At 52.5% G+C, this 27501-nt stretch overlaps 1 protein-coding gene across 1 annotated transcript in view; it reads left to right on the top strand.

Moving 5' to 3' along the window:
• TRAPPC12 (trafficking protein particle complex subunit 12) overlaps positions 1 to 27501 on the top strand; it is a 45791-nt gene that overhangs the window by 14246 nt on the left and 4044 nt on the right. Inside the window, exons 4-6 of the mRNA XM_029050221.2 lie at positions 1092 to 1164; positions 12030 to 12103; positions 20926 to 21024. Of these exons, the coding sequence (XP_028906054.1) occupies positions 1092 to 1164; positions 12030 to 12103; positions 20926 to 21024 (246 nt within the window). The remainder of the gene's footprint in view (positions 1 to 1091; positions 1165 to 12029; positions 12104 to 20925; positions 21025 to 27501) is intronic.

The following is a 27501-nucleotide window of genomic DNA, read 5'->3' as shown; positions in this document are numbered from 1 at the left end:
GCTCGGCACGTAGCGAGCGCTTAAATGCCAACGTCGTCGTCGTCATGAACCAAAGCCGAGCGTTGCGAAGGATCACGGGGGGCAGTTGAGGCCAGAGGTGTAAAAACTGACAGAGCCTGGACTTGAATGGAAATATTTCCCATTCTTTATGCCTTGTTCCCTGTAACGTGGAACTCCTTCCCTCTCCGTGTACACCGGGACTCCCCCTCTCCCCACCCTCAGAGCCTTCTCGGGATCACATCTCCTCACCGTCCAAACCGATTTGCTCGTCTCTACCCCAGTGCTTAGTACAGTGTCTGGCACATAGTGAGCACTCGATAAATGCCATCCATAGTTATTATTATTATTGTCTCAGGAGGAACCATCGCCGACTCCTCCCTCTCCTACCTTCACCAGCCCCCGCGCCCCTGAATGGCGTTGTTTTTTTTTTAATATTTGGGGTTTTTTTAACGGTATCTGTTGATCGCTATGCGTCAAGGCCAGTTCTAAGCTCCGGGGTAGCTCGAGAAGCGGCGCGGCTCAGTGGAAAGAGCCCGGGCTTGGGAGTCAGAGGTCACGGGTTCGAATGGCGGCTCTGCCCCTCGTCAGCCGTGTGACTGTGGGCGAGTCGCTTCACTTCTCTGGGCCTCAGTGACCTCATCTGTAAAATGGGGATTAAGACTGTGAGCCTCACGTGGGACAACCCGATTACCCTGTCTGCCCCAGCGCTTAGAACAGTGCTCTGCACACAGTGAGCGCTTAACAAATACCGACGTTATTATTATTAGCTAATCAGCTGATGAGGTTGGGCACGGTCCCCGTCCCACATGGGGCTCCCAGTCCAAATCTCCGTTTTACAGGTGAGGGAACCGAGGCCCTGTGAAGGGAAGTGACTTGCCCGGGGTCACCCAGCAGACAGGTAGCAGACAGGAGCCGGGATTCGAACCCCAGTCCTCGCGACGCCCGGGCCGGCGCTCTATCTTCTCACCCGGAGCCTCCGGGGAGGGTGGTTTGGTCCCGCCTTCCGACAGGAGCGGAGCGTGCGCCGTCTCCGAAACGCGGGCCCGATTCGAGAATCGGCCGGGCCTCACGCCGCTCTCTAACCATTACAGATACTGAGCAATCTGGAGCGAGGCTTCACCGAAGACGGGAGCCTGAGCAACCTGACGCAGGAGAACAGGCAAGGTAGGTGTTCTTTAAAGTGACGGGGATGTACTCGTTCCTTAAACACGCAGGTTTTCCTTAAAAAAAAAAAAAAAAAAAAAAAAAGAGTCGCGTGTCCGGATACGGCCTGTTATATCGCTTTCAAACGCCCGGTTGGGTCCCGATCGGACCAGTGCTGTGAATTTCTAGATGCCGCAGAGGAAACCCAGTTGGCCGCCGTTCTCCAATAATGTGAGTTCGGAGGTCTGAAGGGAGAGCTGCTTGGGAGAAAGGAGCGGTGGCCTGTGTGTCCACCAGCTAGTGATGGTATATATTCGTTCAATCGTATTTATTGAGCGCTTCCTAGGTGCAGAGCACTGTACCGAGCGCTTGGAACGGACACTTGGGCAACAGATGGAGACGATCCCTGCCCAGTAACTGGCTCACCCATGGAAATAAAGCGTCAGAAAGACTGAAAGGGAGACAGAGAATGACTGAAGAGGAAAGATGCCCGGACTTTCGAATGCTGGCCCCGTTCTCTCGGAGCGCGATGTTCGATCGTCGTATATCAGGCGCTTACTGTGTGCCAACCGCTGTTCTGTGTCAGCAGGGAACCTATCGACCAACTCTGCTGTATCGGACTCCCCCGAGCACTTAGTGCAGCGCTCTGCACGCAGAAAGCGCTCGATCGATACCCCCGGTTCGTTGATTGTCACATTGAGTCAGTCGTATCGATCGAGCGCTTACCGTGCGTGTGTTAAAAATAAAATAAATGGTGGTATTTGTTAAGCGCTTACTATGTGCAAAGCACTGTTCTAAGCGCTGGGGGATACAAGGTGATCGGGTCGTCCCACGTGGGGCTCACGGTTTTAATCCCCATTTTACAGATGAGATAACTGAGGCACAGAGAAGTTAAATGACTTGCCTAACGTCACACAGCTGGCAAGTGGCGGAGCTGGGATTCGAACCCATGAACTCTGACTCCCAAGCCCGGGCTCTTTAAGCACTTGGGAGAGTACAGTATAACGGGCGGGCACACATTCCCTGCCCACAACCAGCGTACGGTCCAGGGGGGGAGACGGACGTTACTAAGAATCAATAACCGATTTATGCAGATAAATACGTGTGCGCTGCGGGGATGGGAGGGAAGGCGGGAGGAGGGCTCAGTCAGGGAAGGCTCCTTGGAGGAGGCGGGCCTTCCATAAGGCTTTCAAGCGGGGGAGGGCAATGATCCATCCGATGTGAGGAGGGAGGGGGTTCCAGGCCAGAGGCGGGATGTGGCGAGAGGTCGATGGCGAGACGGAAGAACAGTGCTCAGTTAGTAGTAGTACGGTGCTTTGCACACAGTAAGCGCTCAGTAACGAGGATCGAATGAATGGGCTTGGTCAGGGAAGGAGGCGGACCCATCGTCGGGTAAGGATTGCCTCTACTTCTTGCCGGATTGTATTTTCCAAGCGCTGGGTACAGCGTTCTGGACACGGTAAGCGCTCGATAAATAGGATCGAATGAAGGGATGAGGAGGCGAGGCGGAGGTACGGCGAGAAGGCGGAGCGTGCGGGCCGGGCTGCGGCCGGAGAGGAGCGAGGTGAGGTAGGAGGGGACGAGGGGCTGGACGGCTTCAAAGCCGGCGGTGAGGAGTTTTTGTTTGATGCGGAGGGTCGCGGGAGCGTCTCTGCCAACTCCGCTGTACCGGGCTCTCCCAAGCGCGTAGTACAGCGCTCTGCACACCGCAGGCGCCCAACAGATTCCCATCGACTGATTATCGCAGGAATGTGTCTACCAACTCCATTATGTCGGACTCTCCCTAACGCTCAGTACGGTGCTCGGCCCGCAGTCGACGCTCAGTAAATACCACGGATCGAATGACGGACGGACGGTCACCTCTGCGACGCTGAGAGCTCTGGCAGACGGTGGAACGGAGAGAAAGGGGACGGAGAAAAGGATGAAGGAGAGAAGCCGGACCGCTCTCTCTCAGACGCGCTTGTGGCTAAACCCTGATTTTGTCAAAACTCGACCTTTTTTTTCCCCGTTTTCTTAGTCGGCCCCGCTAATGAACGGAAGTTAGGAAGCTCTCTGAGGTGGGTTAGATGTGGGTTTCCGGGCCCCGAGCGAGCTAAAAGCCCAGCCCCGTGCTCTATATCTACACGCACGCCACTGGTACTATTGACAGCCCTCGAGTTTGCTGACCTATATATGGGATTTCATACGAACCCGGGAAGCGGGCACTTTTCAGGTGAGTATCTGAAGCCGTTTTCTTTAGAAGGTGCCACGGTTTCTCTTTGGGCCTAAGTTTAACCGAGCCCGTAGACTTTCCCTTTAGTCCTTCCCCGCGGCAGTGTGGCCTTGCAAGTCGGTCAGCGCCTAGGTTGGATACGTAGGCGGCAGAGTCGCTCGCGCCTTGCCGCCGACGGACGGTAGCCGGGTTTCGTCTCTGGCCGGACCGAGCTGAATCGACCGCGCTCCTGACAGACGTTCCGCGTTTGGGAGTCCGGGCGTCAGAAGAGCTTTACTAAACATCCATCCTTTTTTTTTAAAAAAAAAAAAAGCAAAATGGTATTTATTAAGTGCTTACTACGCACCAGGAACCGTACTAAGTTCTGGGGCAGATGCAGGATAGCGTTTCCCCCCCCCGTGCGAGGCAGGAGCTATATTCGGTCTCATAATCTTGCCTCCCCTCCCGTGCTTAGCACAGAGTTAAAGTCTTTCATAAATGCAGTCTTTCAGAGAAGCAGGGTGGCTCAGTGGAAAGAGCACGGGCTTTGGAGTCAGGGTCATGAGTTCGAATCCCAGCTCCGCCGCTTGTCAGCTGTGTGACTGGGGGCGAGTCACTTAACTTCTCGGTGCCTCATCTGTAAAATGGGGATGAAGACTGTGAGCCCCACGTGGGACAACCTGATTCCCCTCCCCAGCGCTTAGAACAGTGCTCTGCACATAGTAAGCGCTTAACAGATACCAACGTTATTATTATTATTAAATGCCATAATTTTTAGTGTTACAGATATCAGTTCTGCCCAGAAACTGCTTAACGTCGCCAGGCAGACATTTGAAATAGTTCTATTGGAAAAATCATTGCTAGGTAGAACAGGATGATGTGAGTGACCCTTAAACTCTGATGCTAACCATCATTTTTCCATCACTCACCCCGGGAACGTTCAATTAAGGGTCTCTGGTGAATTTTTTTAAGGTTTTACTTTTCTGGTCACTACATTAAAAAAAAAAAAATAGGACTACATTAAAAAAAAAAAAACCTAAAGCTTTTGGTGGTGGCGTTGAGGGGGGTTGAAGGTTTTTTTTATTTTGTTTTGCGTATTTTCACTTCTAAAATTTAGGACTTGAGCCAATTTGAAATTCATCATAAATTAGCTGTTTGACTTAGGCTGATGTAGCTCATTTGTGTGAGTCGTCACTCTCCTAATTGGCATCCTTAGAAATGGTATGTATTTTGGAATGGGAAACCTGGGGAATTTGGCCATTTTTGAAAGATTCAAATGGGGGGGAGGGGGCAATTTCCATCTGCCCCTACTTTCAAAGATCTGGATTTACGGTCTTGAGACTGTAAGCTCAGTACTCTCTCTCCTAGGCTCTCAGTACAGTGTTCTACACACTGTAAGTGCTCCGTACGTACCATTGATTAACTGATTTCCTTGAGCCATAGATGTCCACGGTAGCTTTTGTTTTACTCTTGCGTGTTTTCATTCTTCTCGCTACATGGAGAAGGCGTCTTTTTTTTTTTTTTTATGGCATTTCTTAAGCACTTACTATGTGCCAGGCACTGTACTAAGCGCTGGGGTAGATGCAAGTGGGACACAGTTCCTGTCCCACATGGGACTCACCATCTTAATCCCCATTTCACAGATGAGGTAACTGAGTCACGGAGAGGTGAAGCGACTCGCCGGGGGTCGCAGAATAGACAGGTGGCGGAGCTGGGATTAGAACCCGGGCCCTTCCGACTCCCGGGCCCGTGCGCTGTCCACTAGCCCACACTGCTCCTCAAGGTCACTCGAGAAGCTCTGCACACAGCGAGCTCTCAATAAGTACGATTGAATGAAAAGGTCAGGCTGCTTCTCAGCCGCAACCCAGAATTTGATTCTCGGTCCGGTTTGAGCTGGTCCTGAAGTCTGTTATCCTAAATAAGGCAATGACATTGAGGTGAATTCCAATAGGGAATTATTTATTAAGTACTTAATGAATGCCGCTATTACTACTATTACTAGTTGGGTGTTGAGTTTTCACCTAGTCATTTTTAAGCGCTGATAAAGAGAAGTCTTACCAAAAAAAACCACGTGCTAGTCACATGTAGTTGAATTGAAGAAAAGTTAAAAATTTAACCTGAAATATTTGAAATTGAAATCGGTTTTATCCAAACGTTATGCCCTCTGGATACATGCGTACGTGTGTCTGTGTATTTTTTTTTTTTTTACTTGAAAAATCCACCCCCCAAAATACAGTAATAATGATTATGATATTTGTTCGGCATTTATTCGGTGCCAAGCACTGTAGTAAGTGTACTAATATAGACAGGAAACAGGTTGGACACAGTCCCTGTCCCACCTGGGGCTTACAGTCTAAGTAGAAGAGAGTAGGAGCGTGGTTTAGTGGAAAGAGCAGGGGCTTGGGAGTCAGAGGTCATGGGTTCTAATCCTGACTCCGCCGCTCGTCTGCTCCGTGACCTTGGGCAAGTCACTTAGCTTCCTTGTGCCCATGTGGGGCAGCCTGATGACCCAGAATCTACCCCAGTGCTTACAACAGTGGTTGGCACACAGCGCTTAACAAATGCCATTATTATTATCATTTAGTCGCCATTTTACAGGTGAGGTAACTAAGGAACGGAGAAGTGAAGTGACTTGCCCAAGGTCACCCGGGAGAACATGGCAGAGCCAGGATTAGAACCAGGGTCTTCCGGCCCTTTCTGTATGCATTCATTCATTCATTCATTCAATCATATTTATTGTATCTATTAATCATGTCTATCAGGCCGCACTGCTTCCCAGAGGGATACAAGAGGGAGATTTATGGTAGGGAACTGTGCAAACAGTATTTCTGCAGTGAAACTCCCAAAGCTGCACGCCAGACGGGTGACCCAACCCGGGACCCTTTGAGAAGAAGGTCGTCGTGGTCTAACTCTGTGGAAAACCTTGAAACCCGTCACTGAAAAAATACTTTTTCACGGCCTGTCGTTTTTTTAGTGTGCTTCCTGTAGGTCAGTAGGCCCGCGTTAAGATGAAATCAAAATTCCCGTTCGTTCAAAGGGAAAAAAAAAGAAAGTGGTCCAAAGTTGCCTTTGCACACAATTAGACTATACGCAAAAATAACGTTTAAAATGAGCGAAAAGCAGAGCGTTAAAGATCTACTGAGCCGGCAGTAACCCTCTTCAACCCTCTGTGGAAAATAAAAATCGGGGGTGATGGGCAACTGGCAAGGGTCCACAGCCCTTAACGTGACAGGAGAAAAGGGGAAGATGTTTCCATTGCCTGGGTCGATCTGATGACCTCGTGTCTACCCCGACGCCTCGCTCGGAGTAGGCGCGTCACGAACGCCCTCTTTAGGGTTCCCGAGGGGAGGTCGGGGTGGCTGGGATTTAGCCCGGCCTCTTCCCCAGCCACCGTCTTCTCTCCCAGCTGGCGGTGCCCAGCGGAACCGGCGAAGGATCCCTGATGGCAGGGGAGGGATCCAGAGCTGGGAAGATTGAGACCGCGGAGGAGGAGGGCGTATCCGAGGCCGGTCGGAGCCCGAGCGGGACCAGTCCGGTCGACGAGCCCGGCGCAGACGGGGGCGAACCGGAAGAGGCGTCATCGCGTAGGTCCGGAGGAGAGCCGCTCCTCTGTGGCCGCGGGGTTTTCGAGAGGCGAGGGGAGAAGGGCGGGAGAAACGAGCCTCCCCTGGGAAGCGCCGAGCTTTTAGCCTGATGTGTTTACGACCCCGCCGGTGAGCCGTGCTCCCTTCACGGCGGTAGCTCTCCGTCGATCGTGTCGACTGATTTGCGGGTTCCATTTGCAGACCCTGTCCGTTGCACTTTACTGCATCTGTCGAATCCTGTTTTCTTTGACGGTATTTATTAAGCGCTTGCCGTGTGCCGGGCACTGACCTGAGCACTGGGGTGGATACGGGATAATCGGGTTGGACCCGGTCCCGTGTCCCGTGTGGGGTTCACGGCCTTATTCCCCATTTCACAGACGAGGGAAGGGAGGCCCAGAGAAGCCCAGGTGACCACCTGCCCAAGGTCACACAGCAGACAAGCGGCAGCGTGTGGCGGAGCCCGGATCTGGGAGTCAGGAGGACCTGGGTTCTCATCCCACTTGTCTGCAGTGTCACCTCGGACAAGTCACTCAACTCCTCTCTGTCCTTCGGTTCCCTCCTCTGTAAAATGAGGATTAAGACTGTGAGCCCCAAGTGGACGGGGCCTGTGACCCACCTGATTAGCTTGTATCTGCCCCGGCCCTCAGGACAGTGCCTGGCACGTAGTAAGAGCTTAATTAAGTAGCAGTTAAAAAAGGAGAAGTGGCGGAGCAGGTTTAGAACTCAGGTCATCTGACTCCCAGCCCCGAGCTCTTTCCACTAGGCCCCACTGCAACTCATTTTCGCTTCACGTGAGAAGTAGCGTGGCTCCGTGGAAAGAGCCCAGGCTTGGGAGCCAGAGGCCGTGGGTTCTGATTCCGGCTTCGCCACTCGTCAGCTGTGAGACATCGGGCAAGTCACTTCACTTCTCTGTGCCTCAGTTACCTCATTTGTTAAAATGGGGATGGAGACTGTGAGCTCCACATGGGACAGCCTGATCGCCTTCTATCTACCCCAGCTCTTACCACAGTGCTTGGCGCATAACAAATACCATTAGTAGTAGTATTATTATTTTCTTAGCGTCTACTTTGGCTCCCCCAGTCCACTTGGGGTTATTCTGTGACTTGACTAAAGGGCCTCGGGCGGCCGTCACGCTCTCTCGGTTCAGACCAGATAGACGCGCCCGGCCTGCCCTCCCTGGCCCCCCAGCACAGACACCACCACCCTCATCATCATCCTCTCTACGACGCACCGCGGACCTACCGCGTACCCCAGCGCGGTGGCCCACGAGACACGGTGATAATTAATAGCAATAATAGTAATTCTGGTATTTGTTAGGCACTTACTGTGTGTCAGGCACAAGGTAATGGGGTTAGACGCAGTCCCTGTCCCACACGGGGATCACAGTCTTAATCCCCATTTTACAGGTGAGGGAACTGAGGCGCAGAGAAGCGAAGCGGCTTGCCTGAGGTCACAAGAAGGCGGATACTGGGATTATTCATTCATTCAGTCGTATTTATTGGGCGCTTACTGTGTGCAGAGCACTGGACTAAGCGCTTGGAAAGTACAGTTCGGCAACAGAAAGACACAATCCCTACCCAACGACGGGCTCACAGTCTAGAAGTCGGGGAGACAACAAAATAAAACAAGTAGACGGGCATCTATAGCATCAGAATAGATAAATAGAATTGTAGATATATACACGTAATTAAAATTAATAGAATAATATGTACAAATATGCACAAGTGCTGTGGGGGGGGGGGGCGGCGGGGAGAGCAGAGGAAGGGAGTCGGGATGATGGGAAGGGGAGGAGGAGCGGAGGGAAAGGGGGGCTCAGTGTGGGAAGGCCTCCCGGAGGAGGTGAGCTCTCGGTAGGGCTTTGAAGAGGGGAAGAGAGTTAGTTTGGCGGGTGTGAGGAGGGGAGGGCGTTCCAGGCTGGGGGTTAAGGGCGGGACAGGTGAGGACGAGGCCCAGTGAGAAGGTACCAGAGGAACGGGGTGTACGGGCCGGGCTGGAGAAGGAGAGAAGGGAGGTGAGGTAGGAGGAGGCCAGGGGATGGACGGCTCGGAAGCCAAGAGGGAGGAGTTTCTGCTCGATTCGAAGTTTGATAGGCGACACCTGGAGAGTTTTGAGGAGGGGGGGTGACGTGCCCTGAACTTTTCTGTAGAAAGATAATCCGGGCAGCGGAGTGAAGTATAGACTAAAGTGGGGAGAGACAGGAGGTTGGGAGTTCAGAGAGAAAAGGGATTAGAACCCCTGACTTTCTGACTCCCAGGCCCGTGCTCGATCCAATAGGCCATGCTGCTTCTCACAATGGCAACCAACAAACCGGAATCAAAGAAGGCTTTCCAGCATGTGAACGAACCCCGCCTGGCAGAGTTCTCTCCCGTCCCCCCTCCCCAATCCCTCTCTGGAAGCCATCAGGGTCCGCAGGTCCGTGCGGCGTCCCCGGGGCTAGCCGGGCTTGGGGGAGGACCGAAGACTGAAGCCTCGAACCCCTAAACAGCCCGTGACGTGGTCGGGATCCCCCTCACTGCTCTGCCCGGTCAGGCGGGGAGCGTGTGCGCAAGGACGGCTTGCGTGCGCTCCAGGGAGAGCCGGAAGGGGCCCGTTGTGGGCAGGGAATGGACTCCCCCGAGCTCTTAGCACAGTGCTCTGCACATAGTGAGCGCTCAATCAGTAGGATCGACCGCCTTTCCCGAAAACCTCCCCACCACCAAGTGTCCTGGGAAGTCCGTAACTTCAGCCCCAAGTCCACTTGATTTTTTTTTTTTTTAATTAAAACACTATGTGCCAGGCACCGTACTAAGCGCTGGGGTAGATACAAGCTAATCAGGTTGGTCACGGTCCCTGTCCTACCTGGGGTTCTCGGTCTTTATCCCCACTTGACACATGAGGAAACTGAGGCTCAGAGGAGTTAAGCAACTTGCCCAAGATCACCAGCGGACAAGCGGCAGAGCTGGGATTAGAACCCAGGTCCTCAGGCTGTCGGACCGGGGCTCTTGCCATCAGGCCCCGCTGCCTCTCACCTGATTTGCTGACCGAGGCCCGCCCAATTCCAGCCGTACACCTGGCCTCACTTGCGAGGGGCGGATGTGTCCTTGTCTTAGTCTGCTATTGTAATAACGATGATTATAATCACTATGTGCCAGGCACTGGGATAGAAAGAAGATAATCAGGTGGGACACAGTGCCTTTTCCACACGGGGCTCGCAGTCTAAATGAGAGAGAGAACAGGTATCGAGTCCTCCTTTCACGGATTAGGAAACTAAGGCCCGGAGAAGTGACGTGACTTGCCCAAGGTCACCCAGCAAGCAGGCGGAGCGGGGATTAGAACCCAGGTTCTCGGACTCCCAGGCCCGTGGCCTTTCCGAAAGGTCACGCTTTTTCCACTTTTTCCGCACTGTCTTAGTGATTCACTGTTTCATTTCTCCCCAGGTGTCCGTAATAACAGGCGAGCTAAACGAGGTTGGGGAAAACGGGTCGATTTAGCGGGGCGGGGGAGGCGTCGTCGACCTGTCAGGACCAAAATCACCACCGAGGGCTGCGGGTTCCTTGGGTGCAGGCTGAGGCCAGAAGCAGTTCAGCTCCTGCGGAGTCAAACGAAGTCACCTCTGCTTTCGTTTCCATCTCACGTTCTGCTGGGGCTCCCCTTTCTCCGTATCTCCCGCTTCGATTTAAGTGGGTGCGTGGCAGAAGCCCAGGGCGAGAGAGAGATAGAGGGGGAGCGGGAAAGAAAGAAAGAGAACTAGAGAGAGAGAGATGGTAAGTACTTTCTCATTTTCTGCCCGACTGAATTCATTTGGATAATTACCAGCTGATCCTATCTAGAAAAATTTACACGCCGATAGAATTGCGAAATGCATAGCAAGCAAAAAAAAAATAAAAATATCTTGCAGATGATAACTAGCCATTTGCCAATTTAAAGTCACTCTTAAATTATTGGGAAAAAGCGTGTCAGAATGTACAGCTCTTCTCAGAATCCAAGAGTCGGTAGGAGTTGGGTGGGTATTCCCTCGTGTCCTTTTCCATTCACCTGACCTCCTTTTCAACTCCCACTCCCAAATCAGTATCACCGAGGTGCCGGGGCCTTGGAAAAAAGCCACAGTTGCGACTCGGGAAGGTCAGTCGGTTGGGCGTCTGTTGTTTCCAGGCATTCACAGACCCAATTTAGATGGTTTTGGTTTTTTTCTTCAGTGCCAAAGAGCAGATCCTATTTTGTTTATCAAATCAATCGAGCCTTCTTTAGCACAAGAAGCAGCGTGGCTTAGTGGAAAGAGCACGGGCTCGGGAGCCGGAGGATGTGGGTTCTAATCCCGGCTCCGCCCGTTGTCTTCTGTGTGACCTTGGGCAAGCCACTCTGCTTCTCTGGGCCTCAGTTACCTCTCTCTTAAATGGAGATTGAGACTGTGAGCCCCACGTGGGACGACCTGATCACCTTCTATCCACCCCAGAGCTTAGAATAGTGTTTGGCACATTGTAAGCCTTAACAAATACCTTTATTACTATTATTATTATTAATAGAAAAGTTAGTGGCCTTCTTGAACCGGCCAGTCTGTCCTCCCTGCTCTAAACCTGCTAAACCTTAAAGGAGACAACGCCGGGAGTCTGCGACGGCCCAACGGCCCAGCCGGGTTTCCCACCAGGATCACAAAGCTCGAAGCCGACGCGAGGAGCCCCGGATTCCTACGGCTCCATTCCGGCCCGCTTCTCCTTGGAAACGATCTCCCCGGCTCCACCGCTCAGCCCGCTTTTCCCAGCCGATTAACTTTTGTCCCGTGAAATTGCTTGATTGCGAGCAGATGGTCTGATTTTTCTTTGTGTTCTTTTTTTTTTTTTTTTTGTATCAAACGGGGCTCACCGTCCCCGTAGCGACTCTTTTGTCCGAGCCGAAGCCCAAGCAGTCGTGTACGCGGACATTCCGCTGTAGGCCGTTCCCGAGAGGTGGCGGGGTTTCCTGGCTCTCCCGCTATAGGAGATATTCCAGGCTCAAACCCGGTGGGGTTAACGGGGAGGGAAGGGTTGGCGGGGAGGGGGATCTTTTCCATCCGAATTCCCAGGACCCAGGAATCGACGGCTAGGAAGCGCCTGTCATTTATTTGTGTACATTCACAAGCTGCTCTTATTTTGCAGCCTCTGTTCAGCTGTGGAGGTCACGCCTGGCCCGGGTGATGTACTCCGTGGCGAACTGTCTGCTCATGATGAAGGTACAACCCGGGTGACGGGAACCGCGGAGCTACCGTAGTCTCTCGAATAGAATGCCCGACGCGACCAGATTGCACGCGAGGCTTAGTTTAGCGGGGAATTAATTAGGCTAATTAATGGCGGATTTAATAGATGGCTCCGCACCGTCATCTGTCTCGGGATGAGAGCCGCGTCTATTGTCCCTGGAGTCGTTTCGGACGGGACAGGGAACGGGACATTCTTTCAGCTGCAAGATACTGCGGCGGCGACCGATTATGTTCCCTTCCCGGTCCTTTCTCTGAACCGTGACAGGTCTCTGCCCGCCCCGGCTGAGCTGTTTCGTCTGGTCTTTGCTCCTGTCGCTTCTGTGATGGAAAGGCATCCGTCCTCTCTCCACCCGCCTCCCCTCCGCCCTCCGAACCCTGCCCCGGCCTTGACCCCTTTTCCTTTCCGGCTCCCGGGAAAAACGGGTAGAAGGTTAGCCGGGGGGGGGTCGATTTCCATACCTCCCGACGCTCACTTTTAGCAGTCTGTTGTCATCCTGGTGCAGCTCAGGCATCGGGGTCTGCAGAGAGGAGAAGTGGAGGGGGTGGAGAGGCGAGAGGGAAGAAAAATGGGGAGGGGAGAAAGGGGAGCCAAAGGGGTACGGGCCGATTCTGAGCTCGTGACCCAGCCAACAGACTGATGTGTGAGTCAATTAGCAGCCCTGGGCCTCCTTGCCCTCTGTTAAGAGAAGGAGAAGTATAAATATATCTCTCCCTCCCTCTCTCCCACACACATATGCACGCACACTTGGCTTTTGAGCCCCCCCCCCGTGGTTTTCCCTGAGGCCGAGCCAGGAACAACCAGCTCATTCCAAACTCCGTCTTTAACCCTAAGAAGGAGACCCCGAGAGTGTTTGCGTCTTGTAAGAGGGTGCGTTTTCAAGAGAGGATCTGGCTGGTGGGGGCGGAAATATTCTAGCAATAGCCCCCAAACACGATCGCATTTAAAGAGGGTAAAAAGTCAGGTACGCTGCAGGCGGTCATAGTAATAGTATTTATTAAGAGCTCACTGTATGCGGGTCACTGTACTAAGCCCTGAGCAAGAATCCGCCTGTAGCGATCGGTCCTGAGGAGGCTAAATGGGATAAGCGGTGAGGAATGGTATCCAGGGCCAGCTTTAATTTCAGAAACCTCCCGTTCAGTCAGATTTTCCCGGGTAGGGGCGGTTTTTCCTCTCTCAGTTGGGCAAAGCCTTTCTGAAAAATAGCTATTTTTGAATGAGCGTGTGAAGGTAGAAAACCCGTTACAGCCATCAGTGAAATCAGTGAAATTTTCAGTGCCTCCGATTCTCCCTCCCATAATAAAGTATCTAGATCTACTTTCCAAGGGAGCGGCGTCAGTCTCCGTACCGGTATTTATGACGTCTTCTATGCGGTCAGCTTATCGGTTGCATTCGGTGAGCGCCTGCGGCACAGAGAACACTGCGTTGAGCACAAATGAGGGAAAGACGGGAGCCGTGCCCTTAGGGGTGTCAAATGGTGATAGGAGAGAGAGGAGTTTATAGTTATATAATTAAGAGTAAAATAATAGTTGTGCTGCGACTCAAAAAATCAGCATGACTTGAACCGTGAGTAACGAGGCGACCTGTGGGAGCCGGGGCTTGGGAGGATGGGAGGGGTTTTCCAGGCAAGGCTTGCTCAAGGAGGTGGCTTTTGAGATGGGTGTGGAAGAGCAGAGGAAGGGATTGGGGAAAAGCCCTTCTTCCCTCCCCTTTCCCTCCCCCCACCAAGGCCAGGTGAGGTGGCAGGGTCTAGAGTGCTGGAGAAGCAGCGTGGCTCAGTGGAAAGAGCATGGGCTTTGGAGTCAGGGCTCATGAGTTCGAATCCCAGCTCTGCCACTTGCTGGCTGTGTGACTGTGGGCAAGTCACTTAACTTCTCTGTGCCTCAGTTCCCTCATCTGTAAAATGGGGATTAAGACTGTGAGCCCCAAGTGGGACAACCTGATTCCCCTATGTCTACCCTAGCGCTTAGAACAGTGCTCGGCACATAGTAAGCGCTTAACAAATACCACCATTAACAAATACCACCATTAGAGTGAGGGACAGTACTCAATACTAATTAATAATAATGGTACTCAAGTGCTCACTCTGTGCCAAGCACTGTTCTGAGTGCTGGAGTGGATCCAAGTTAATCGGGTTGGACACAGTCCCTGTCCCACCTGGGACTCACGCTCTTAATCCCCTATTTGCCGATGAGGGAACTGAGGCCCAGAGAAGTTTCGAGATAGGTTAAAAGTTTGTGTGGGGAATCAGTGTCAGTTGGTAACGGTTGACTGAACCCCTTCGTTTAATAATAATAATAATAACGTTGGTTGTTAAGCGCTTACTCTGTGCAGAGCACTTTTCTAAGCGCCGGGGGAGATACGGGGTAATCAGGTCGTCCCACGTGAGGCTCACAGTTAATCCCCATTTTATAGATGAGGTCACTGAGGTACATAGAAGTGAAGTGACTTGCCCACAGTCACACAGCTGACAAGTGGCAGAGTCGGGATTCGAACCCATGACCTCTGACTCCCAAGCCCGGGCTCTTTCCACTGAGCCACGCTGCTTCTCCGGGAATAAGAACATGGGGACCAGGCTAATGATAACGGATCGTATCATTATACTTTTAACATGGCGGAGTGACCTGCCCCAAGTCACACGGCAGGCACGTGGCGGAGCCGTAATTAGAACCCGGGTCCTTCCGGCTCCCGGGCCCGGGTTCTAGCCACTCCGCCGGGCTGCTTCCACTGAGGCGTTTTCGTTTCTGCTTTTCCCGGTTCCCGGTCCCCTCTCAGAAATTTTGGGTCGGGTTCGTCGCGTCTTCCCTTTGAAACCCTTCCTCCTCGGGCGTTTGACACGCACAGCTCAGCCCTTCCGGTCAGATCAGCCTGGCTCAGTGGAAGGAGGCCGGGCCCGGGAGTCAGAGGTGGCGGGTTCTAATCCCCGCGCTGCCACTGGGTGACTTTGGGCAAGTCACTTCACTTCTCTGGGCCTCAGCGACCTCATCTGGAAAACGGGGCTGCAGACCGTGAGCCCCACGTGGGACGACCCGATCACCTCGTATCTCCCCTGGCGCTTAGATCGGCGCTCGGCACGGAGTAAGCGCTTAACAAATACCATCATTATTACTGTGATGAAATCAGCGGGAGCCTCCCAGGCCGGCGACAGGCCAAGCCGGTACCAGCCGAGCTGGCAGTCGGCGGGCCGCCGCCCTCGCAGCCCTCTGGCTCCGGTGCCGAGAAGCACCGTGCGAATCCCTGGGCGGAGCTAGGCCTCCGTGTCTCTCGCGGGCCCATTGCCGGCAGCGGCTCCACACGACTCCACCTCCTCGCACTCTGCTCCTCTAAGGTCCACCCTCGCGGGACCAGCCCAGAGATCCGGACTTCCCACCTTCTGGCAACCTGGGCTACCGGGAGCCACCCTGACCTCCCCCCGCCCCCCTTTTAAACTTCACCTGAAATGCCAGAAGGCCCTCAGGGAGATTCCCAGAAGCAAATGGTCAATTAGCTATAATAATAATAATAATAGTGCTTTTATCTGTTAAGCGCTTACCATGTGCCGAGCACTGTTCTAAGCACTGGGGTAGACAAGGGAATCAGGTTGACCCACGTGGGGCTCACAGTCTTCATCCCCATTTTACAGATGAGGGAACTAAGGCCCAGAGAAGTGAAGTGACTTGCCCAAAGTCACACAGCTGACAAGTGGCGGAGCGGGAATTAGGACCCGCGACCTCCGACTCCCAAGCCCGGGCTCTTTCCACTGAGCCATGCTGCTTCTCTATGTTCCTGGCACGGTGGATAGAGCCCGGGCCAGGGAGTCAGAAGGTCGTGGGTTCTAATCCCAGCTCTGCCACCCGTCTGCTGTGTGGCCTTGGGTAAGTCACTTCACATAATGATGATGATGGTATTCGCTAAGCGCTTACTATGTGCCAGTCACTGTTCTAAGCGGGGCTGGACACACACGGGGCTCACGGTCTTAATCCCCATTTTCCAGATGAGGTCACTGAGGCACAGAGAAGTGAAGTGACTTGCCCAGAGTCACACAGCTGATAGGCGGCGGAGCCGGGATTAGAACCCACGCCCTCTGACACCCAAGCCCGGGCTCTTTCCACTGAGCCACGCTGCTTCGCTTCCCTCCTCCGTAAAATGGGGATCGAGAGTGTGAGCCCAGTGTGGAACAGGGACTGGGCCCAACCCGATTTGTTTGTATCCACCCCAGTGCTCAGTACAGTTCCTGGCACGTGGTAAGCGCTTAACCAGTACCACAATTATGATTCGTTTTTCGCTTCCCGTCAGGCCTGAGGTATCCGGGAAGGGAGTCCTTCATTCAGTCGTATTTACTGAGCGCTTTCCGTGCCCAGAGCACTCTACCGAGTCGATCTGCCGCCGGGGAAGACCGGCATAAAAACCCCAGTGGGCCCGGCGGGTCGGCGTTTGGATCTTTAAGCCCTTTGAACGGCTAGGAGTAGGAGGAAAATGCAGCTCCTCGTCTTTCAGCCTTTTGGTGTCGTGCCGGTAATTAGAATGCTGCCAGATTCTTCTTTCTGTGGATCCCAGATGTCCAAACTCATCACAGGATGGCAGCTATCTGGAGGATGCACTGGGGGCTTTTAAAAGGAATTACATACTGGAGGAACTAGGTCTTTAATGATTGAATTCATCCTTTCATTTCAAGCGGAAAAGAAGTGCCTCATGGCCCAGTGAAGTGCAGGCGGCGGACGGGACTCCAGAGCCCCTCCTGAAGGCTCACCTCCTCCAGGAGGCCCTCCCGGACCTAGCCCCCCTTTTCCTCAGCTCCCCCGTCGCCCCGACTCCCTCCTTTGCTCCCCGCCCCACAGCACTTGAATATATACGTACATATCTCTAATTCTACTTATCTCTTTTAATGCCTGTTTACTTGTTTTGATGTGTGTATATATATATATATATATCTCTAATTCTATCTATATTGGTGCTGTCGATGCCCGTTTTCTTGCTTTGCTGTCTGCCTCCCCCCTTCTAGACCGTGAGCCCGTCGTGGGCGGGGATGGTCTCTCCCTGTTGCCGAATTGTACTTTCCAAGCGCTCAGCGCAGTGCTCTGCACCCAGGAAGCGCTCAACAGATAGGACTGAACGAATGAATGAAGGCGAATCGACGGCAGTTTAATCCGATCGGAGTAATGCCGTCGGTTGCCATCTAGTGAGTCCGGGCTGTAGCGCAGAATGGCCTCTTCGGGGCTAAGGATGATGTTATACTATTCCTCTTCTCCTTCGTTCTTTGGTATAAACGAATAACTTTTTGGATCGGCAGGAAAATTAATTGAACATCCCTCTTATAGCCGTATAAATATTAATTTGAATTTATTGTTAGGACAGCTCAGTATGCAGATTTTATTCATTTGGAAATGACTGTAAAAACAGATCTTAGCCGGTGCATTTTTAGTCATTATTCACCTCTTAATGCTGCCGCTTAACATTTTTCACATTGTATGCAAATGGCAAGTTAAAAAAATTTAAACTTAACAAATTTTAACTTGAAACCAAGTGCCCAGAAAAGTCTCCCGTCTGGCTTTACTAATGTGTTCAAGGGAATTTTGATTTTGGCCATTTTTCTCATCTTCCCACATGGTTTGAACGTTCATGCGGTTTAGACTTTGAGCTTTATCAGGGACAGGGACTCTGCCAACCTGATCGGTCGTATCGATCCCAACACCTAAAATGGTGCTTGACACCTAATAGGCGCTTAACAAGTGCTGTTAGTATTATTATTATCATTATTATTAAAATTTAAATGGGCGAGGTCACAGAAATCACCCTCCTTCTGGGCTTAAATTATCCGACACCAGGCTTTCCTGACAGGAACTGTGTTCAACTCCATTTGCTTACATCCACCCAGCGCTTAGTACAGTGCCTGGTACATAGTAAGCACTTAACAAATACCATTTTTATCATCTTGTTGAAAATACAGTTTCCTGGCCATGAAATAAGTTCAGCCACTAAAGAAAATAGGTAAAGATTTAACTAAAATAGATTTGTCTTTCGGAGCAAGTAATTCATACCATTTCTGAAAGATAAAAAGATCTATATAATCGGGAGACCAAACGAAACATGGTCCAGTAGCAGATTTGTTCCGTTTCCCATCACAGATCGTCATTTCCCTCACCTTCCGTAAGCAAGGACTCCATCGTTAACCAGTTTCAAGGGACTTAAAATTCAGAGCATCCTTATTTCGTTTCCACTGATCGATGCAGATGCATAGTAATATGTCAAAAGGCTAAACTTATTTTCAGCGGAATCATCTTTCTAAAATGTCACTAGGCCCTTTTTTTCACACTTGCAAAACCTCCTTCGGAAAGCTCCGTCTCCCTCCGCATTAAAAAAATAACAACAATTGCGGTCTTTGTTAAACGCTTACTATGTGCAGGCACCGTACTGAGTGCTGATGTAGATTTTTTTTTTTTTCCCAATGGTGTGTGTTAAGCACTTACTATGTGCCAGACACTGTTCTCAACGCTTGGGTAGATACAAGCTATTCAGGTCGGACACAGTCCAGGTCCCATTTGGGGCTCACAGTCTTCATCCGCGTTTTACGGGTGAGGTGACTGAGGCACAGAGGAGTGAAGTGATTTGCCCAGGGTCACACAGCAGACGAGCAGCGGAGCCGGGATTAGAACCCAGGTCCTTCTGCCTCCCGGGCTCGTGCTCTGTCCACGAGGTCACGTAAGGCAGAAGCTGCTTACCTCTCTGCTCTGTCAAAATCTATTTTTTTCACTCCACCTCGTCCTCAACTCACCCACCTCCCAATCTTTGCTCCCGCCATTCCCGCTATCTGATCCTCCCTTCTCCTACAGTAATAATGATAATCATATTTGTTAAGCGCTTACTCTGTGCCAAGTGCTGTTCTAAGCGGTGGGGGGGGATACAAGGTGATCAGATTGTCCCACGTGGGGCTCACCGTCTTATTCACCATTTTACAGATGAGATCACTGAGGCACCGAGAGGTGAAGTGACTTGCCCAAAGGCACACAGCTGGCAAGCGGCGGAGCCGGGATTAGAACCCGTGACCTCTGACTCCCAAGCCCGGGCTCTTTCCACTGAGCCACGCTGCTTCTTTATTGCTGTTCTCCCAAGCACTTAATACAGTGCTCTGCACCCAGTAAGCGCTCAATAAACACAAATGAATGAATGAAGGTAGGTCAGTAATATATATATATATATATATATATATATATATATAAGAGAAGCAGCGCGGCTTAGTGGAAAGGGCACGGGTTTGGGAGTCAGAGGACGTGGGTTCTAATCCCGGCTCTGTCACATTTCTGCTGTGTGACCTTGGGCAAGTCACTTCACTTCTCTGTGCCTCAGTGACCTCATCTATAAAATGGGAATTAAAACTTCGAGCTCCACGTGGGACAACCTGATGACCTTGTATCCCCCCCAGCGCTTAGAAGAACAGTGCTTTGCACATAGTAAGCCCTTAACAAATACCACCATCATTATTATTATTACCCCAGCGCTTAGAAGAGTGCTTGGCACATAGTAAGCGCTTAACAAATACCATCACTATGTATGTGTCATTTATTGATGTGCAGCTGCTACTTATTTTCACCTATTCATGTTTCATCTGCCTATACTTTGGCCACCACCAGGCATATCCTTGTTCTTCCTCCTGCCCTCAGAGAGCTTACAATCCGGTCGGAGAGGCGGGCAGTCAGATAAGTTACAGAGAGTATTGTACTTGGGAGAAGCAGCAGCGAGGAGCCCGGGCCTGGGAGTCAGGGGACCTGGGTTCTGATCCTGGCTCCGCCACTTGTCTGCTCTGTGACTTCGGGCAAGTCACTCCACTCCTCTGTACCTCATTTGTCCTATGCCGTTCCGACCCGTAGCGACGCCACGGACGCACCTCTCCCGGACGGCCCCACCTCTGTCTACCGTCATTCCGGGAGTGAATCAGCGGAGTTTTCTTGGAAAGAATCCGGCAGCGGTTGACCGCCGCCGCCTTCCGCGCGGGAGACTCGAGTCCCCGCCCTCGACTCTCTCCCGGGCCGCGGCTGCCCGGCCCGGGGGAGTTAATAATAATAACGTTGGTATTTGTTAAGCGCTAACGGTGTGCAGAGCACTGTTCTAAGCGCTGGGGTAGATTCAGGGTCATCGGGTCGTCCCACGTGAGGCTCACGGTTAATCCCCATTTTTACAGATGAGGGAACTGAGGCCCAGAGAAGTGAAGTGACTCGCCCACAGTCACACGGCTGACAAGTGGCGGAACCGGGAGTCGAACCCATGACCTCTGACTCCGAAGCCCGGGCTCTTTCCACTGGCCCGTAGCCGACGGGCTGCCCCTCGTCAGCCACTGCCCGGGCTAGGAGTGGAACGGACGGGCCTCCGCTCAAGTCTCCCTCCCGGAGCCGAGACCGGTAGAGGACTGGAAACTCTCCAGGTGCCGCCCCGAGAGGAAGTACCTCATTTACGTCCTCTGTAAAAAAGGATTTGTAGGCCCCGTTTGGGGGCACGGACTGTCCCCGGCATTCGGTACGATGCCTGGCACATAATAAGCACTTAACAAATACTCCCCCGAGTGCTTAGTACAGCTCTCAGCACACAGTGAGCGCTCAACCTATACCACTGATAGGAGGAAGAAGGAAAAGAGGATGCGAATATGAGTCGGTGTCCCGGTTACTTTCCCAAATAGCTCAGTTAGCACTCGGTGTGAAGCGACTTTTGTGTGGCACGATCTCCGCCCTCGAGGAGCCGACCGTCTCGTAGGAGGCTCGCCTTCTTAACCACCCCCCGGGTTATTGTGTTCGAGGCATCCGGTGGAGTCACGTGTTTTTCTTCTCCTTAGGATTACGTGCTGGCCGTTGACGCGTATCAGTCGGTCATCAAGTACCATCCAGAGCAAGAACCTCAGCTGTTGAGCGGAATCGGAAGGATTTTCCTTCAGGTACGCGGGTCACACTGGATAACGGATCCGAAACGGGGAGCGAGGACCGAAGAGTCCTTTACTTGGGTAGCTTGCGTCCTACGTCGGAAAATCTCCTTAACGCAGTAGGCGCTCAATAAATGCGATTGAATGGATGAGTGAATTTATAAAGAGCAGCTGCTCTACTCGGCCTAATGAGAGACGTGGAGAGGTTCAGTCCTTTGGGATAGCTTCGATTTGGTTGGCTTAAGAATAAAGTTCTGCCTTTAGAGCGTTAAGTGGGTTTATAAACGACGGGCTAAATCGGGCATGCATTTGGACCGTCAGCCAAATTGCTACACCCTGAAGTCGTTTGAGACAAACGTGTCCATCTATAGTTATGGAAATAGCGATCTCCCTCAAGTCGATCGTCGGATAGATACGGTGCTCTCGGTTTGTCGGGGGGCTCCGTCGGTTCGGAATCCGTCGGGTTGGAGAATTTAATGGACGTGCGCTGCAGTATCACGGTCCGCTTTCACGCTTAAAGAAAATCGTATTTGTGGAAAGGTCACCTAATGGAGAAGAGCAAAGACGTTAGGTTTAATAACATGGCGTGTTTCCTTGCCAGCTGGGAGGAGCAACTATCGCTTCTGGATTCCTCATGTGGCTGGGCGTAGCCGAGGATAAGAAGTGCTTAATTACAGCCTTCAATCAGTCCTATTTGTCGAGTTGGTCGTGGGCCGGGAATTTGTCCGTTTATTGTTCTGTTGTAGTCTCCCAGGCGCTTAGGAGTCAGAGGTCATGGGTTCGAATCCCGGCTCCGCCACTTGTCGGCTGTGTGACTGTGGGCGAGTCACTTCACTTCTCTGGGCCTCCGTGACCTCATCTGTAAAATGGGGATTAAGACTGTGAACCCCACGTGGGACAACCTGATTCCCCTGCGTCTCCCCCAGCGCTTAGAACGGTGCTCTGCACATAGTAAGCGCTTAACAAATACCAACGTTAGTAGTAGTACAGTGCTTTGCACACAGTAAGCACACAATAAATACGATTGAATGAAGGTATGAATGAATGAGCACCGACTGCGTGCAGTGCACTGTACTTAAACGCTGGGGAGAGTACAATTATAAGAGAGTGGGTAGACACCTCCTCTGCCACAGCAAGCTTCCAGTCTAGAGGACTCGAGGTGTTCAGAGGACCGTCCTCTGCCGGTCTTCTAGGCTGTCCGCTCTTTATGGGCAGGGAACGTGTCTGCTAAGTCTGTTGTATTGTACTCTCCCCGCTTAGAACAGTGCTTTGCCCGTAGTGAGCGCTCAAGAAGTACGACCGATTGCCCGATGGATTACCGAGGACCGGGTGAAAGGAAATGGTCTTCGGTTACAGCAGGAGCGACCCGCGCGGCTGTATGGGAGAAGTTCCGAGACAGGCTGCCGGTGGAGGCTGTGGAATCTCCATCCCTGGAATGCCTTAGCCAGTCCGTCGATCGTATTTATGGAGCGCCCGCTGTGTGCAGAGCACCGTTGTAAGCGCTTGGGAGAGTACCGTAAAGCAGATGTATTCCCTGCTCACAGCGAGCTTACGGGGGAGACGCCCATTAGGAAATAAATGAGAGACGTGGACGACGGATAAAGGGAGCGAGGCAGAGAGACGCAGAAGGGAGTGGGAGAAGAGGAAAGGGGGAGCGCTTTGTCGGGGAAGGCCTCTTGGAGGAGAAGGTCCGGAGCTTACGTCCCTGTCCGTGACGGTCCAGCCGTCCGCCCTGCCAGAGGCAGCGGGCTGGACCAGATGGTCTCCGAAGGTTCTTCCCTCGTCCCGGTCCAGGATTCCGTGAGTCCGTGTTCCGAGGCGGTAGAAACGAGGACCGGATAAGCCCCGGGAGCCGAAGACAGGTTGTTGAGCTGGCTCGGCGAGCGCTCGCGGCGTCAGTCCCTGCCGGCTCCCTAGTCTGGCTAGGACGGAATCATCGCTCGCGGCTTTGCCGGCGAAACCGAAGGAGGGGATAGGAGGCGTAGGGAGAGGGGACCGAGGGAATTTGGGTCAGGTTGGGTCCCCCGAACGAAAACCTGGACCAAGTAAACCCTTTTTTCGAAGACAGAGACCCAGAAGGCTTCCCCTTGGGTTCCTGTGTCTCCGAGGATACGTCGGAAACTCTGCGGCAGCGTTCCGAGTGCATCGGACCGTTCTGTCGTGCCTCCGTGGGTCGTGGTCCCTCGCCCGTGGGTCGGAGCGGGCGTGTCGGGTGGTTGCCCCGGCCGAGGCGGTAGCTGAATGAGAAGCAGTGTGGCTCAGTGGAGAGAGCACGGGCTTGGGAGTCAGAGGTCATGGGTTCTAATCCTGCCTCTGCCCCTCGTCAGCTGCGTGACTTTGGGCGAGTCACTTAACTTCTCGGTGCCTCAGTTCCCTCATCTGTAAAATGGGGATGAAGACCGTGAGCCCCTCGTGGGACGACCCGATTCCCCCGTGTCTACCCCGGCGCTTAGAACAGGGCTCGGCACGTAGTAAGCGCTCAACAAATACCGACATTATTACTTAACTTCTCTGGGCCTCAGTTCCCTCATCTGTAAAATAGGGATGAAGACCGTGAGCCCCACGTGGGACGACCCGATTCCCCCGTGTCTACCCCGGCGCTTAGAACAGTGCTCGGCACGTAGTAAGCGCTTAACAAATGCCAACGTTATTATAATGGCAGTGGCGTCGTCGCCCCGATCTCTTTCGCCCACCTGGAATGGAAGGGCAGAGGGAGCCGGGATGGGCTCCGGTCTCCTGACGCGGCTCGGCCTCGCCTCTCACCGCCCCGCCGTTTTCCCTTTCGGCGGCCAGACCCGAGAATCGAAGCGGACGCTTCCCCTAGAACGGTCCCCTCTAGACTGTCGGCTCGCTGTGGGCGGGGCACGTGTCTGTCGTCTCGTTCTGTTGTCCTCTCCCGAGCGCTTAGTACAGCGCCCCGGGCACGGTAAGAACTCAGCAAATGCCACTGACGGACTGACGGTTGGGTCTGCCCTGTTCCATTCTGTGAGCGGAGTCCTCACTGTCATCTCCGGCCTTCCGGCCAGGCTTCGGTCAGGAGATCACTCTTCTGTAGAGCACGTGTACCCTTCCCCCCTTCCCCGCCATCTGTGAGAGGGAGAGTACCGCAATGATAATCATAATAATTAGTAATAATAATAATAATGATGATGATGATGGTATTTGTCAAGCGCTTACTTTGTGCCAGGCAGCGCGCTAACTCTGGGGTGGATACAAGCAAAGCGGGTCGGACACCGTCCCTTTCCCACGTGGGGTTCCCAGCCTCAGTCCCCATTTGACAGGTGAGGTAAGGGACGCACAGAGAAGTGAAGGGACTTGCCCGGGGTCACACGGCGGACCGGTGGCTGAGCCAGGATCAGAACCCGTGACCTTGTGACTCCCAGGAAGTGCTTACTGGGTACCAAGCACCGTACTAAGCACCGGGGAGGTCCAAGGTGATGAGGTTAGACACAGTCCCTGCCCCAGATGGGACTCACGGTCTTAAGGAGAGGGAAAACAGGTATCGAAGCCCCATTTTACAGATGAGAGAACTGAGCCAAGAAACGTTTTGAGCCAAGAACTCTAAACCCCTCTGCAGTGGGCCCTTGATCCCGACGTTGTCGGCAGGCAAAGAGCGGGGATTACGCCCGGTGGAAAGCGAAGACACAGAGAAAAGCTGTCGCCGTTTTAGGCAACTTGGAATCGATGGAACTTGGTGGGATTCTGGGAGAGGCGGTGCATGTGTGAAGGGAATCCGAAGGAGGTGACGGAGGCGGCTGATGGGGAAGGAGCGGGTTTTCCGGCTTTCGGGTGATTTGGGGAGAAGGGAGAGGCCAGCTCTTAGCCCCAGGGTGCCCAGGACGCCCGCCTGTGGCCTACCCAGAACTAGGAAGCTTTTCCGAGTCAGAGGTCGCATCTTTGTCTTCCGGTCAGTGTGAGGAGGCTGTTCCGAAATGGGAATTAATAATGATCCCAGCCTCCCTCCCCGGATACCCCGCCCTTGACGCCCCTTCTCGGACAGCTGCTCTTTACGCAGCCAGGCTCCGACGCGCTTCCCGATCCGGCCTCGCGGAAAGAGCGGGGGCCTGGGAGCCAGATTGGGAAGCCCGTGTGGCCTTGGACAAGTCATTTCACTTCTCTGGGCCTCGGTTACCCCATCTGTAAAATGAGGATTAAGAGGGTGAGTCCCGTTTGGGACAGGGATTGTGTCCAGCATGATTAACTTGTATTTACCCCGTCGCTTACAACAGTGCTTGGCACATAGTAGGCGCTTAACGCTGTCGTCGTTATCGCCTCTTCCTCCACCGGGGCTGCGGGTGAAATCGAATTTCGGAGAAGAAACACATTCAAAGACCACAAGCGCTTAAGCATCTAAAGCTAAATTCGGCACATCACGTCTTGTACGAAAGAATAAGGCTAATTCCATCCCTTTTCGGGGTTTTCGTATTCTGTTTCCTGCGTATGTGTGAAGGGAACCCGACGAGCCAAAAAAGATAGGGAAAGATCCTCCTTGAATAATACCTTCTAGCCTGAGCATTGTTATTCAGAGGAAAGAGATGAAAAGCAAATACTAATCATAAAAGAAAATGAACTTTTCCGTTTAATTCCAAAGGGGTGAAAATAGAACAAATGATTTTTACCCAAGAAAAATACACAGAAGTCTGCGAAATCTGAAGCGGGGCATAAAAGAATCACGGCGGCCGTACTGAGGCAAAGAGGAAGTGGATGCGCGGACTTTAGTTTGAGGATAATACCGCACAGTTGGGTTCAGGATAAAGTTACCGTACCTTCTCGGTGGGATTCACTTCCTATACCGCATTGCGTGCCATTTGAACTAAAAATAGGAGCTTCAGTTATTTATCTTTCCAAAAATTGCAAGACATTCTAAGAGTTATCAGTAAGAGGCACCACATACAGCCTAACTCTGTATTGGGATTTTTGAGAAGGAACTTTGAATATCTTTAATACATTTCTAAAGTCCTTAGAAGAAACTCTTCGTAGGACTCTGGTTTGGGGGCGTCAAAGGATGCCTGCATTAGGCAGTGCACGCTCTTCCCCTTGACTCTATTTATCGCCATTGTTCTCGTCTGTCCGTCTCCCCCGATTAATAATAATCATAACGTTGGTATTTGTTAAGCGCTCACTCTGTGCCGAGCACCGTTCTAAGCGCTGGGGTAGACACAGGGGAATCGGGTTGTCCCACGCGGGGCTCACAGTCTTCATCCCCATTTTACAGATGAGGGAACTGAGGCACAGAGGAAGTGAAGTGACTTGCCCAAAGTCACACAGCCGACAAGTGGCCGAGCCGGGATTCGAACCCATGACCTCGGACTCCAAAGCCCGTGCTCTTTCCACTGAGCCACGCTGCTTCTTACTCCGGCTGCCCCACGTGGGGCTCACAGTCTTTTAATCCCCATTTAACAGAGGAGAGAACTGAGGCCCAGAGAAGTGAAGTGACTTGCCCAAGGTCACGCAGCAGACAAGCGGCGGAGCCGGGATTAGAACCCATGACCTTGTGACTCTCCAGGCCCGGTGCTCTCTCCATTACGTCGTGCTGCTTCTCATCATTCATTCATTCATTCAATAGTATTTATTGAGTGCTTACTCTGTGCAGAGCACTGTACTAAGCGCTTGGAATGGACAATTGGGCAACAGATAGAGACCGTCCCTGCCCGCCGACGGGCTCACGGTCTAAACGGGGGAGACGGACAGCAAAGCAAAACAGAACAAAACAAGACGACATCATCAACATAAAAAGAATCATGGCGATATACACATCGTTAACAAAATCAGTCGGGTAATAAATTAGAGAAGCAGCGTGGCTCAGAGGAAGGAGTTTAGGAGTTTAGGTTTAGGAGTCAGAGGTCGTGGGTTCTAATCCCGGCTCCTCCACCTGTCAGCTGTGTGACTTTGGACAAGTCACTTGACTTCTCTGTGCCTCAGTGACCTCATCTGTAAAATGGGGGTGAAGACCAAGAGCCTCACGTGGGACAACCCGATGACCCTGCATCTCCCCCAGCGCTTAGAACAGTGCTCGGCACGTAGCGCTTAACAAGTACCAGCGTTATCATTGTAATATATGCAACCATGCACAGTAACTGAAGGGAGGGGAAGAGTGAAGAGCAGAGGGCGGGAGAGGGGGGACATGCTCCCACCCTTCATCCCCATTTTGCAGATGAGGGAACTGAGGCCCAGAGGAGTGAAGTGACCTGCCCAGGTTCACAGAGCAGACAAATACTAATGAACGGATGAAAGTGGCGGTGCCGGGAGGAGAACCCGGGTCCTTCTGACTCCCAGGCCTTGCGCTCGCTCCACTAGGCCACGTTGAGGGGAGTCGCGGGTCTCTCTTGGAATTTGCCCGGAGGAGGGACGGTCGGCTCCGATTGGGAAAAAAAAAAAAATCCCTCGGGCCCCTTTTTCCTTGCCGAAGAGAAGCTGTTCATAGTGGAATCCAAACACGTGATTGCCAGGATTTAAGCACGCAACATCTTTTCTCTCCTTAAAGTGGTAAGG

Source organism: Ornithorhynchus anatinus, chromosome X1 (genome assembly GCF_004115215.2).
Source record: "Ornithorhynchus anatinus isolate Pmale09 chromosome X1, mOrnAna1.pri.v4, whole genome shotgun sequence".
NCBI lineage: Eukaryota > Metazoa > Chordata > Mammalia > Monotremata > Ornithorhynchidae > Ornithorhynchus > Ornithorhynchus anatinus.
Note: the sequence above shows the minus strand (reverse complement) of the source record. Positions and strands in the feature narration are given on the sequence as shown.